This window comes from Petaurus breviceps, unplaced genomic scaffold (assembly GCF_028583685.1).
Source record: "Petaurus breviceps papuanus isolate PSGF00001 unplaced genomic scaffold, PetGlider_PUasm1.0 90604, whole genome shotgun sequence".
NCBI classification, from domain to species: Eukaryota; Metazoa; Chordata; class Mammalia; order Diprotodontia; family Petauridae; genus Petaurus; species Petaurus breviceps.
Window position 1 is genome coordinate 5,591,776 of NW_027187285.1, and position 15,103 is coordinate 5,606,878.

The 15,103-nt window shown below is 34.7% G+C and overlaps 1 protein-coding gene across 4 annotated transcripts in view; it reads left to right on the forward strand.

Annotated features, from left to right (window-relative positions):
- The window catches only part of STAG1 (STAG1 cohesin complex component), a 385,691-nt gene that overhangs the window by 119,435 nt on the left and 251,153 nt on the right, over positions 1-15,103 (forward strand). For all 4 annotated transcript variants that reach the window (XM_069063916.1, XM_069063915.1, XM_069063914.1 and 1 more), the window contains one exon: positions 4,117-4,236. In XM_069063916.1, the coding sequence (XP_068920017.1) occupies positions 4,208-4,236 (29 nt within the window). In that variant the 5' untranslated portion in view covers positions 4,117-4,207. The remainder of the gene's footprint in view (positions 1-4,116; positions 4,237-15,103) is intronic.

Here is a 15,103-nt window from a genome sequence, read left to right on the forward strand (position 1 = left end):
GGAGAGAAGGATTTCATTGGAATGTTAAAAGAGGCTGCTATTGGTTTGCTTCCGTGGGGCTTTTTTGGACTATTTCAGTGCTTCATTGTATTTTCTGTATCTAAGTGTGTTCCTTTGTATTTTGACATGATCTATAGCATGAAATGAAAAGAGGACCATACTCAGTGACCATTATTGTTACCTTGACTGCTTGTTTGGGAAGCTAGAAAATATTTATCCCTATAGTAGATTTGGATATTTTCCTTTAATCAGGTCTTAGTGGAGAAGGGTGGGAGGGAAGACTGGGATTTCAGCTGGTACTCTTGAATAATAATGGAACCTTGAGCCCTGTGCTATCTATACACACGCACACCTTAATATATATGTGTATATATGTATATATTCTGTGCTCTGTGTGTGTGTGTATGTGTGTGTGTGTGTGTTTTCATTCTAAATTTGAGCATGTATTATCCCGGTAGGATATAAACTTGAGAGCAGGTGTGCTATTTTTGTTTTTGTAATCCCAGTGTCTAATACAGTATTTGCTTAATAAATAAATACTTTTTGCATTCAATTAAATTTTAATTAGGTTTATATGTTAATAGTTATAATAAAATGAGAAAATGTATATTCACTCAGCAACATAAATAACAACATTCAAAAACATGAATGGCAGATCAAACTGATTTTAAAACTTATTGCAACATTAAGTAAATAGTCTGAATTTCTCTGTGAAAAATAGGTTATGAGTTGCTTTAAAAGTAGCTCTAATGTTATGCTATCTGTAATAAATAATGCAAAAATATCGACATTTTTAGTATATACGTATATCTATATTTATAGATATGCTATGTATGACAAAACTGAGGAAAATATAAATTTCTGGTATGCTGTCTGATAAAGCTGACTTTTAAAATTGAGAAATAAATTTAAGGATTCTCATTTTGTTGGTATAAGTTCTGCTGTTATTGATGTGTATTTCAATCTCTGATTTTGTAAGTTGCTTTGGGTTTTTTCTGTGATCAAAAAATTCTTAGGTCTTAAGACTGAAGTGTAAAAATAAGAGAAAAATAAGCAGTGAAGTTTGCTTAAAGATTTGCCTTGAAACTTAAAAATCACTTATATAGCAGTGATTATTGAATAAATGATAAAAATCATGTGATTATCAAAGAGACAACAAAAGCATTTTTTGAAATTCTGTGGGATGCTATTAAAGCATTTCTCTGAAGGAAATTTATAGTACTTTAATTTCTCACATTTATAAAAGAGAAAAATGCACACTGGCTGAATGAATATTTACTTAAATTGAAATTTGATTTAGTTAAAAAATTAGTGAAATTAAAATTTCACCAAAAAATTAAATTCCATTTAATGAAATTAGAAAAAGAATAGCAGTTAATGAAAGGAAAACAAAACAAGTAATCGAATTTGACTGGATCTAGTCTCCTTTAATGACAGGTACTTTATTATCTTTGTTATTTTATTTCCAGTTCTTGATAAATATTTATTTTTTTTATGAATCCAAGACTTAGGGTTTTAAAAGTGGTGATTAATTTTCAATAATTATAATTATTCTTGGAAATCAGAAGTTTAGATATGTACATAGATAAGCTATAGAAAATTCTAACTTGGATGATAAAAAATTAGAACTATATTTATCTCAGCTTTGGAGGAAGATAAAGTTGTGTGAGTAAGTGATTTAGAAGCAGTCTGAGTAATAGACTTATTTGAGAGAAATTTTAAAGATAATATTCATAAAATCTTGCAAAAATATAAGAAATATCAGAAAGAGAAAGGTAGTATCATAAACTTAATCTGTTGTATAGAATCTAAAGGGTATTGGATACAAGTTTTTAAAGGTAATGCCTAATAGAAAAGGACCCGAGTAGGCAGGTTGTTTATAGAGGAAGAAACACAAATTTCAAATAATTATCTTAAAATTGTTCCATCTCTAATGAATTTTAACTAGAACAACTGAGATAACCACTGCATGCTATTAAGTTAACTTAAACAATTCAAAATGCAAAGGCTCTGTTTTGAAGAGCTTTGGTGTAGAAGTACACTCTTGTTGATTAAATTGTAATTGGTTAAATGTAGTTCTTGGGGGATGAGGGCAAGGGCTAGGACTCAAAAGTGACAACGATTTTTATCTCGAGTAAATGGGGAAATGAATGATTGGTACAAATAAGGAAGTGTGGAAGGAGGAGAAATCAATTTTTGTGAAAAGATAGTGAATTCAATTATATGTGTGGTGTAAGGGTGTCGACCAAGGGTAGTCTGTTGTTAGTAGGCAATTGGAAATGTGGGTTTGGAGTCCCAGTGATATGTTTGAACTACTTAATAGTTGAAATCTTAGAAGTTAAATAGTTAAAGTTTGGAAATATGAAGAGTGAAAGAAACATAAGAAAGGGGGACTGAAGGATGGAGCTTTGGAAAGCACTTGCACTAGGATCAGCCAGAGGAAGAATAGCTTGTAATACCTAATTGAGAAGAGGGTCCTAGGTTTTTATTCTTGGTCTCTAGTGCAGTTTCTGGGCAGCTAGGTAGCGCAGTGGATTGAGTACCTGGCCTGGAGCCAGGGAGACTTATCTTTGTGAGTTCAGTCTTTCCTCAGACACTTACTAGCTGTTGTGACCCTGGGCAAGTTCATTAACCTTGTTTGCCTCAGTTTCCTCATCTGTTACATGAGCCGGAGAAGGAAATGGCAAACCACTTCAGTATCTTTGCCAAGAAAATCTCGAATGGAGACATGAATAAAATGATTGAATGACAGCAATGCTGTTCCTAACACATCATTCTGTCATTGGATACTTGTTTCATAATTAATGAACTGTGTTGGTTGTATTGCTGCATATGAAGTCCTGTTTCACCTGTTTTAGACTTTGACTTGGAATTATGAAACAAAAATAGCTAAATTATATGTACCCATTTACCCAAGAATCTCATCACTGGAACACACACACACACAACATATGTGTATATATTTATCAGGAAAATGAAAGACAGAATCTAAGGTCTAATATAAAAATAATTGTAATAGCCCTTTGTGGTTACCAGAGACATAAAACAAAGTGGGTGCCATTTGGGAAATGGGTGAAGAAAATTATGGTATAAGACTATATATTACTGGGGTGGCTAGGTGGCAAAGTGAATAGAGCACCAACCCTGGAGTTAGGAGGACCCGAGTTCAAATTTGGCCTCAGACACTTAATACTTAGTAGCCATGTGACCTTGAGTAAGTCACTTAACCCCAATTGCCCTGCCTTCCCCCCTCCAAAAAGCATGTATAACTATATGATTGAATTTTTTAGAAAGAGGGACAGTTAGTGAAAATCCTCAAGAAGAGATGAGGAACCCTATCTTTTCCCTCATAGAGGTATAAGGATGACTTGAATATAGTGTGCGTCATTAGATAAGGTTTCTGTGTTTGTTTTACTTAAATTTTTTTCTTTGTCACAAAGAGGGGGATGGTTAATTTTGGAAATGGATGGGAAATGACTGATATAAAGCCTAAGCTATCAAGAAATGTTCAGGGTACGTTTTTACTTTGGAAGATATATTTTGACAATTGTGATATCTTAGATTATTGACTTAACTTTGGGGAACCTTGCCTAGAATAGCAGAAGACTTTATTTAGAAGACAGAGGAAAACTATATAGACCACCATGTGGCTAAGAGGGTGTCTTATCATATGTCTCCCTATATCTGATAAGTAGCTGAATGGGAGTCATTTGGGGCAGGTGTGTTACTGAACATTGATAAGATAAGTTTAAACCGAAAATGATTGGGAACATAAATGAGTTCATTAAATTTTATTATGTTAAAAAATACATTGGTATAAATAATGACAGAGCTTCTGAGTTCACATTTTGTGACTTATGAAAAGAATATAATTTGAGTATGAATGTTAAAGTTTAAACTGAGTGTTCTGATATGGCAATTATAAAATAATGGGACAATAAGTGTTTTAAAAATGAAGGAAATTTTGTTGACTTTAATGATGCTCTGGGAAGGAACCCAAACTAACATTTTAACTTTTTACTTTGTACCATAAAGATTTAAAATTTTACCAGAAATATTTCATTGCTTTAATGATTTTTGTTGTAATATGTTGTTCCTTTGTCTTTTTTTTAACAGATTTATTTAACAGATTAATTTCATAAAAAAAATCTTTGAAGAAGCTGCTCTTCTCAGAACTCTGTTTTCCTATTAAAAAACTTCTCCAACAATGATTACATCAGAGTTGCCAGTGTTACAGTGAGTATTATTATAGTTTTCTTACTTTATTTTTGTAATAGTATTTTATGTTTTCCAATTACATATAAAACAACTTTTAGCATTTATTTTTACAAAATTTTGAGTTCCAAATTTTTCTCCTTCCCCTCTTCCTAAAGTGATACGTTATAAAGCTTAAATTATAGGCTATAAGTTTAACCTAAAATTATAAGCTATATCAGTTTGATATAGTTTATATATATTCAGTCATGTAAAGCATTTCCATATTAGTCACAGTTGTGAAAGAAGAAATAGACCAAAAGGGAAAAACCACAAAAAAATAAAGAAATTGAAAATAGCATGCTTTGATCAGCACTCAAAAGTGCAATTCTTTCTCTAGATATAAGACAGTATTTTCCATTATGAGTCGTTTTTAATTGTCTTGAATTGTATTGCTGAGAAGAGCTATGTCATTCATAGTATCATCACACAGTGTTCTCCTGTTTCTGCTCATTTCACTTTGCATTGTTCGTGTAAGTCTTTCCAGATTTTTCAGAAATCTTATTTCTCTTCATTTCTTATAGCACAATAGTATTCCATTTTATTCATATACCACATTTTTTCCCACCATTCCCCAATTGATGAGCATCCACTGAATTTCCAATTTTTTGCCACCACACAAACTGCTGCTGTAAATATTTTTGTACATGTGAGTCCTTTTCCCTTTTTTATGCTGTCTTTGGGATATAGACCTAGTAGTACTATTGTGAGATCAAAGGGTATACACAATTTGGTTACCCTTTGGGCATATTTCAGTTTCATTACTTTAATTGAAATAACTGTTAAAGGAGATCCTATTAAATTAAAGGTATTGCCTACTTTTTGAGAGGATAATTTTATTGAATAAAATTGACTGAAATAAAAGATGTAGTACTGGACTTCTTAGTAATGAAGACCTCCCTCTAACACTTAAATTTTTTAAAAATTATTTTTATTTCGTTAAATATTTCCCAATTCCATGTAAAAAATTTTTTTGGCAATCTTTTTTAAAATTTTGAGTTACAAATTCTCTCTCATCACTCCTTGAGAAGGTAAGCAGTTTGATTTTAATTATACATGCCAGGTCATGCAAAATTTATTTCCATATTAGCCATATTGCAAAAGAAAACACAAAACAATAAAGCTAAAGAATTTTTTAAAATTATGTTTTAGTCTACATTGAAAGTTCATTACTTCTCTCTCTGTCTGTGGATGGCATTTTTTATCATGGTGTAGCAGCAAGCACCCCAAGCGTCCTCAGGGTTTGCAGCTACCACAGGTTCTTGGATCTGCTTTGTTAAAGGAAAGCAACTCAAAATGGGTTAACAAGCTTACTTTAATCAGTCAGACATATATCATTTACCTTGTTCAGGAGAAAAGGTCAGCACCCTGAACCTCAAAGTATACAGGCATAATTATCAAGACAGAAACATCAAGTAGACAGATTTCCAAACTGTTCAACCATTACATCCATACCCAGCCAACATCTGGGTTTCCACATTCTGGGTTTTTCAAAGCCGGGGGACTCTCAACAACGGCTTCCCAGAATTCAGATCAAATCACAGAACATTTCTCAAAGTGAGTCCCAAAACAAAGTTACACATCAGGGCTTATATAGCCTTCTCCTGGCTCAGAGAATGTAACAACCTTATTGACTCACTGGCCAATCAAGAAGTATCTACTGAAAAACAAGCCTCCCACCCCAGGCTTCAGGTGCACATTAGCCTAGGGGCAGGGAAGATCTTTAAAATTTACATTTCCATTACACATGGATCCTTTGGAGTTAACTTGGATCATTGTTTTGATCAGAGTAGCTAAATCTTCCATGATTGATCATTCTTGCAATATTGCTTTTATTTGTGTACAATAATGTTCTCCTGGTTCTGCTCACTTCATTTTGCATGAGTTCATATAAGTCTTCCAGGTTTTTCTGAAATCATCTTGTTTATCATTTCTTATACTACAGTAGTATTCCATCACAATCATCACAGCCACTCTTCTCAATGATGCTGCCTCTGCTATTTGATAAATATGTGCCAAAGATAAGTCACTTAATCTCTTTGAGACTCAGGTTTTTTATCTGTTAAACAGAAATAATATCTATACTACCTACCTTACAGACTTATTTTAAGGCTCAAATAAAAACAGTACATATAAAGTGCTTTAGAAACTTTAATGTGTCATATAAATGTCTGCTATTTCATTATTAAAATTGTTAGTTTAACAGAATTTTGCATAATACATTTCAAATTTTCTCTCTGTATTTAAATTTTATAGCTCTCCTCTATTTCAGTTGAAAGATACAAATAACTATTTATAGCCCTGGAGTTGTTTTCTCTTTAAAATAAAATGCTATCCTAAGGATAAATTTGATGAGGATGGATGCCTAAATGAGGCAGTTATTCATACACTTATTAAACATGTAGCCATTTTCTGTCATCTGTCCAAAGCCTAAGGGCAACTTTTTATGTGATTGGGGAATAATAGCAAACATAGCTAAAGAACCTTTAATTAATGAAGTTTAGCTTACTTAGATGTAATAATAATTAAAATCTTATAGATTTGTTCTTATTTGAATCAAGTTTCAGAAAAATGTTATTTTATAGTATATAAAATATTAAATATTAAGTGCCTACTATGGGCAAGGCTTCTGCCCTCAAGAAGTTTACACTTTATTAGTGGTATTCCACATTTTACATTTAGTATGGTATGTTATGGAGACTAAATTACAAGCAGTAGAAGATTATCACCATTATCATCTCATAAAGCAGAAGTAGTGGCAGATAAAAACAATTTAAAGAATGAATGCTTGGCAAGAGACCCAACTAAGCAAAGTTATTAAACCAAGGCTACTTAAAAATGAAAATGGCATGAGAACAACAAATAAGAAGAAAAAGGGAAAAAGTATCCAGTGATTTTAATAACAAACTCTGCTGTATCATCAAAGATAATGGAGTCATCAATGAGACTTTTCCCACTTTGGGTTTAATAGCCAGTGGAGAGCTGTTAATGAACAGTATCAGGGGTAGTGGTAATAATCTCTTAGTAGCAGCTGCTGAAGTGGTAGCCCAGGGGTAAATTTTGCTGCTTATTGTTAATGGTTATTAAGCACCCTAATGTGATGTGGTTCAGTCAACATGTTGAATTTCTGATAAAGCATGCATTCATTTCCATTTCTAAAAAAATTCAGGTTGTCTTGTACCCTAGATTTGATTAGGCTCTACCACCTATAGAAAAGAGATTTCAGAATTTAGTTTGAAAAGAGTTGACAGAATATTTTTATAGTAGACATACCATTTCTTGGCTAAGTAAAAAGTTGTGGAAGTTTGGGTAGAGAAAAAGTTCGAAATGAGATATGATTACTTATATTTATTTTATCATTATTTAAAAGTATATTTCACCCTGCTTGTGTGCAGTCATTTCTTTTCTCCTTGCATTTGTACATTGTGCTTCCTTTTGGTATTTGTTAGGAAAATCCCAGCATATGTAGGCTATAGCTAATAACTTTTTTAAATCGAAATTTTAAACTTGATAACCACTTAAGATATTTTCATTGTAGCTTCATTTCAAGGTAAGTGGATAGTTTGGTTGGTCCTTGTGCTTTTATTTTTTATTCCTGCCTGATTTCATAATTCTATAATATCTTTTCATGTCAATGCTCTCCTTAAAAAGTTATAATAATTAATTTTTTTTTACTATCTATACTAATACATTTGACCATTGACCTCACACAAAATATGAGATTAATAATTTTTTGTTGAATTTAGAAGGTTCTGCAACAGAGATTGCAGGAAGCATATCTGTAATATAAAACATAGACTTCACTCTTCATATATTTTCAGTATAGTTGAGAAAAAATACACACTCACCCACATTATATATCAAAGTCCAAGTTGGTATGCGATATAGTGCCAAATGAAGTGTTAAAGTCAGTAAGTGCTATCAAACCACTGCGAGTTGAAGAGTCTGAGCAGGCCTCTGAGGATATAGGGATTGTTGTGTCTATATGGAAAGATTTAAAGTAGAAGAAGAAAGACATTTACAGCATAAGAACTAAGATGGGGAATCATTATTATGTGTTAATGGAATAACAAGAAGATTCTCCTTCAAATAGTATAGGATTTTTAGCAGGGTAGAGTTTAGAGATAGGGAGTACTTATAGATAATTAAAACTGAGGTTTTCTCTCAAACCCATTAAACTGGCATGCTAATTATCACTTCTCTTCATTCTCTCCCTGTCTGCCAGCTCCTTCCCTACTTTCTGCAAATATTCCAGTGTTTTCACCATCCTCAAAAATTTTCTCATTTCATTCTTCCATGGCCTAGTACTATCATCCTTTATCTCTTCTGCCACTTGTGACTAAGGGCCTTAAAAGACTGTTTACAATAGATTCAGCTACTTTCTTCAGTCCCCCACCCCTTTCTCTCTCTCTTTCTCTCACACACACACTCACACATGTACATGTGTGCGCACACCCAAGTTTCCAACCTTGTTGTTCCACTGAAGCTCTCTCAACTAAATTATCAATAATCTTTTTTTTTTTAAACAATCTGGGTTAAGTAACTTGCTCAAGGTTACACGACCAGTTATTTCTGGATGTGGTGCTAAGTATCTGAGCCCGGATTTGATCCCCAGGTCATCCTGACACTGGAGCCGGTGCTCTTACTCACTGAGCCACCTGGCCGCCTCTCAGTGATCTTATAATTGCCAAATCCAGTTCTGTTTCTCAAACCTCATTCTTCTGGACCTCTCTGCAGCCTTGGAGGCTCAGTAAGAAGCTCATTGCTAATTATTTCTTCTAGGTACTCTATTCTTTTTTGGTCTTTTTTTTTTTCTCCATTGCATTCTAGAAGAAGGCACATTCCATGAACTCAGATGTTTTTTTTTCTCTCAGATTTTTTTTTATCTCTGGACTCTCATCAGTAATTCATATAGAGTCTAATGTATCCATTGTTACAGTGGATGCCATCCTTTTATAGGTCACACTGCAAGTGACCTATAACCAACTCTATACATGGTACCTTTGCTGTGTACTCAGTATCAAAAAGAAAATATTACTAGATGGGAGAGTTACTTGAAGTTAAGTCATTTTTGTTGGGTTTTTTTTTTCCAAAATTTTATTTTAGACTCAAATACAGAATGGAAAAAGAAACAAAAACATATCATAAACGTAAATATTGGAAAAAAAAAGCATGGTGTGTACATAGCAGAACATGAGAGCATTCAAAATATGTAACAAATTTTCATGTGGGGAAAACCTGGAGTCAGGAGGACCTGAGTTTAAATCCAGTCTTGGACACTTACCATTTACTAGCCATGTGACCTTGGGCATGTCATTTAACCCCAATTGCCCTGCCTTCCTCCTCGAAAAAGAAAAAAAAAAAGAGAAAAAGAAAAATAAAGCCTATATGAAAAATAATGCTCATTTTGTTGAGAACTATCCATCTCTTGTGAGTTTTCTTTTGTTCTCAGCTGTGAACTTTTTTACTTTGTTCCTTTTAGGTTTTTAAGCTACTATCTTACCATTCTCCTTCTACCTGTCAGATAACTCCTTCTTAATCTCCTTTATTGTATCTTCATACAGGTCAGACCTGTCTAGATGCACTACAGGGCTCTGTCCTGGTACCTCTTCTCTTCTCCCTCTTTACTATTTTGCTTGTTGATCCAATCTACTCCTGTGGATTTATGTTGACATAATTTGTTGACAAATTGATAAAATTTGACAAAAGTTGATAAAATGTTGACAATTTACAAATCTACCTATCTTGCCCCAATGTTTCTACCAACTTCCAATCTCTTATCTCCAGCTGCCTTTCAGACATCTCAAACTAGAAGTCTCATAGACATTTTAAATTCAAAATGTTCAAAACTTTCCCCCTAAATTCTCCCTCATTCAAACTTCATTACTGTAGAGAGTATCACTATTCTCTTTTTCCCCTCTGCTCACAACCTAGGAGTCATCCGGTATTTTTCAGTGTCTCTCACCCCCTATATCGAAACTGTTGCCAAGGCCTGTCAATTTCATCTTTGCAACATCCCTCCAATATACCCCCTTCTCTCCTCTGACCCTGCTACCATTATATCGCAGGCCCTCATGCCCTCATCCCTGGACTGCTGTAATAGCATGTTGGTGGGTCTATCTTACTTGTTGTAATATATGTGTCCTACTTGTTGTCTTACTTACACATGTTGGTGGTTTCTTCCTACTCAACCCATCTTCCATTCACCCACTAAAGTAATTTTCCTGAAGTATAAATCCTACCACATCATCCCCTCTCACTATACACTCCACCCCACCATATACACACTTTTGAGATTCCTTTGAGTCATCTGGTTTAGGATGTCCAAGTTGTAATTGGTGATGCAGACTTGTAGCTTAGGAGAGTGACAAGGTCTGGGAATAATCTGCTTAGAGATTATAATTTTAAGTCACTGGTGAGATTACCCAATGAGATAGTATAAAGGGATAAGAGAAAGGGTCCTGTATAGAGCCTTTGGAGCCACTCCTGGTTTGTCAGTATTTCTTATTTGAATATCCAACAAAGATTGAGAGAAGCTAGCTAAGAGCAGAGATCTAGGAGAGAACAGTCACAGAAGCCTAGAAAAGAGAAAGTATCCCGCAAGAAAGGGTGCCCAGTGCTGCAGAGAAGCCACAAAGGATATGTATTAGAAAAAGGTCATTATATTTGGCCGCTTAAGAGATCATTGGTAACTGGAGAGGACAATTTTAGTTGAATGATGAGGTGAAAAGCCACATTGTAGAGGGTTTGGTAGCAAATGAGAGAAGAAGGCGATATACTCGATGTGAAATGTTTTCTCAAGAAGTTTAGCTGACTTTTTGTGGTAGCCAAGAATTGGAAATTGAGGAGATACCAATCAATTGGGGTATAGCTGAAGAAGTTGTGGCATATGAATGTAATGGAATACTGTTCTTCCATAAGAAAAGTTGCATTAGCTGGACTTCAGAAAAACATGGACTCATATGAACTGATGCTGAATAAAGTAAACAGAACTAAGAGAACATTGTACACAGTAACAGCAACATTGTTCCATGATTAACTTTGATAGACTTTGCCCCTTCTTAGCAATGCAAGGATCTAGGACCCCGAAAGACTCATAATAGAAATTCTATCCATATCCAGAGAAAGAACTTTGGAGTCTGATGCAGGTCTAAGCATACTATTTTTCCTTTTTTTGTTTCTTTCTCATGGTTCCTCCTATGGGTTCTAATTCTTCTTTACAACATGACTGATATGAAAATATGTTTAGTATGACTGTATATGTAGAGGCTATATGAGATTGCACGCCATCTTGTGGTGGGGGAGGTGAGGGAGAGAGAATTTGGAATTCAAAATCTTATGGAAGTAAATGTTGAAAACTAAAAATAGAAAAATTTTTTTTTAAAATTTGCTGAGATAAATAGAATAGATGAGACATGTTTTCACTAATAGTCACTGTTGGGGAGGCTGGAGACAAATAAACCAGTATCCTGCTGGTGGAGCTGTTAATCGATCTAATTTTTCTGGAGCACAATTTGAAATTATGTAAAAAATAAAGTGACAGAAATGTTCATACACTTTGACCAAGAAATCCCAACATTAAACATAGTCATCAAGGTAAAAAAACAAAAAAACACCACCACTATTCATGATGACACTTTATGTGGTAGCAAAAAAAGAAACCTAGAAAAATACATGTTGACTGGAGAATGGCTAAGCAAATTGGCATATACAATATAATGGAGTATTACTTCTACATCAAATAATTAGCATGAATTTGGGGAAATATGGGAAGGCTTAAATGAACTGATTCAGAGCCAAGTAAATAGAATAAAGAAAATTTTTCACAATCACTACAACAAAATAAATGGAAAGAAAAGAAAAGAGAAGCAACTTTCTTCAGTCATGTCAACCATGCTTGTGCCTGGAACAGAATTAAAAAAAATGTTATTCCCCCTTTTGTCTTTGCAACAAGTAAGACATGATGATCGTGTAACCTTAGGTATAATGTCTTGCTTAATCAGTTAGATTAAGGGATTCAATCAAGAGAATCAAAGAATTAGAGTTTGAAGGGACCTCAGATATTATGTAGTTATATGTTTCTCATTTTATAGATGAGAAAAGTGAGGTCAGTTATCAAACGATTTGTTTTATATCAAACTGCTAGTAAATAACTCAGGTGGGATTTGCACCCAGTTTCCCTGGGTCTTAAAAAGGTTTTCCCCCATTTTTTATTCTTTGATATAACAAAGGGCATCTTCCTGAGTTAAGGACAAATACATTTGGAAATGAAGGCAGTATATTAAAAAAGAAAAGTAAATTTTAAGACTTCCATGTAAGTGGGGCCGCTAGGTGGCAAAGAACACCACCCCTAGAGTCAGGAGGACCTGAGTTCTAATGTGGCATCAGACACTCGACACATTTACTAGCTGTGTGACCTTGGGCAAGTAATTTAACCCCAATTGCCTTGCCTTCCCCCTCAAATAAGATTTACATGTAGGAATTTCTCATTTTTGTAGTGAATGGATAGCTATTAAATGGCTTCTGTGTCCAAGGAAGGCACAGCATGTTAAAATAAGTATTTTAATAAATTAACTTATCAGTTGTATGCAGGATAGGTTTTGAGGGAGTAGGCTGTTAACAGTGAAACCAGAGAGAAGTTTATTCCTGTGATCTGAAGTAGCCTGTAGTAGGCTTGGGATGGAGGATTGGAAAGGAAGAGGTTAGACAAATTCTGAGAAGAAAAGATGGACAGATGGAAACTTGAGGGCATAGGAGAGGGACATGCTTTCATTCTTTTATTCACAAGTCATGTGTCAAGTGCTTTCTATGGGCCAAGCACTATTTCAGGTCCAAAGTGCAGGTGAAGTAAAGAGATACAAAAATAATTAAAAGCATTCATACCCTAATGGAACATTTAACCTAACATGGATGATAGATCTAGAGAGGATAATTTTGAGAAGAACAGAGAGATGGAACAAAAAGTTGAAAAGCTGAGAGTTGATGTATTTAAAGAACATTCTACTAACAAATAAGATCTGGCTTAAATTCCCAATTCTGCCACTTTCATGAATGCCATTTTGGTCATGTTATTTTATTTCTCTGACCCTTTATTTGTGAAATGAAGTTTTAGTAAGGTTGACTTGCTAGCTACATCATGGATTTAAGAAAATAGACTGGTAGCAGCAGGACTAGTTAGATTATTACCATGTCCCGGAATCTGGCAGTAGTCACATGATGTCAAAGACATATGTCAAAGAAACTGCAAATTTGCAGACACTGCCATATATTCTTTTATATAAATAGTATTATAGAGCCAGAAGAAATCTCAGAAATCAAATAGTCCAACGCTTTCATTTTACAAATGAAGAACTGAGGTCTAGAGCAGTTTGATTTAAATGGAAACTATGTTAGGAAAAAGCTTTATTGATTTCATTATTTTCATCACTTAAATTTGATTAACAAAAGTACCTGTAAGTCAGTGCCCTTCAGTGAGGCAGTATGGTGTGATAGAGGGAGATGGCAGACAAGATTCTGCTGCTTCTTTAACTATTTCTTTTTAAGCAATCGGGGTGAAGTAACTTGCTCAAGGTTACACGGCCAGTTCTTTAACTATTTCTCCATGAATACATTGTAAAGTCATGTAGTCTTTTTTTTTTTTTTTTTTTGGTTCATCTTTTAACATGGGAAAATTCATGCTGTAGCTGCTTGCCCAAGGTCACACAGGTAATACATAACACAGCCAGGAATTAATTTGGATCTCCTAACTCCAAGTGCAGTGTCCTTTCACTGTATCATGAAGTTTTCAGATCCTTTTAGGTAGCCTGCAGTGGCCTTCTGATACTGTTTGTGATTGGTATATAGGAATTTAGAGGATTAGATATGAAGTCAGAAGACATGGTTTCAAATCTCACTGCTTGTGTGAATTTAAACAAGTCATTTCACCTCATTTAGCCTCTATGTTCTTCAACTATAAACTAATAAGGTAGAAATAAATTTTTTGTCAGATAACCAGCATTTAGGCATTGTGCGAAGCACTGGATATACAAATACAAGCAAAACAAGAGGTAGTCCTTACCCTGGAGGAGTTTGCATTATCTCTAAACCTCTTGCAGGATCCTGTTTCCACCACTGAGATTAAACTACTGTTTAAAACAGTAGTTTTAAAGGCCACAAATGACATAACAGCAACTGAGAAGGGGTGGAGGATGTTGGAAAGGCCTTATGTAGGAAGTGGCACTGGAACTAAGATTGAGTAGAGGTTCTAAAAAATAGGAGTGAAGGAACCTGAACATTTCAGGAATTGAAGACACCCTCTACATAGGCACAGAAATGGGAGAAGGAAATAGCAAGAAGGCTAGTTGGGCTAGAGTCCAGAGTATGTGAAGGGGAGTAGTATAAAATTCATCTAGAAAGAGAAGTTGAAGACAAGTCACATATGAAACCCTATTCGTACAGTGTATGGGATTGAGAGGGGGAGTAAGTGTATGGAAACTACACTGGTAAGCAGGGGCATGGGCAGGTCCAGATGGTCAGGAAATCTAGTGATGAGTGTAGATTCCTGTGATAGTAATGGAATATAAAGTTCCCCCTGTATTGGCTTGGTTTTCAAACTGATTGTGTTAAAACCCAGAGCTTGTTAATCCCACCTGTGGGATGGGCTTGTTGATGTGAAAAGAAAGTCCTGAACTGGGAGGAGCTGGTGATGTAGATTTGGAGAGACAAGAGAGAGGCAGAAGAACTTTTTGGAAGCAGTACCTCCTGGAGGCAGAGAGAGACTGAGAGAATTGCTGGGGGCCACTTTGAATTGCCCTGGACTTTTGAGACCTGCCCCCTGAGCTGCCAAGGACTGAGGAGACATGGCTGTTTT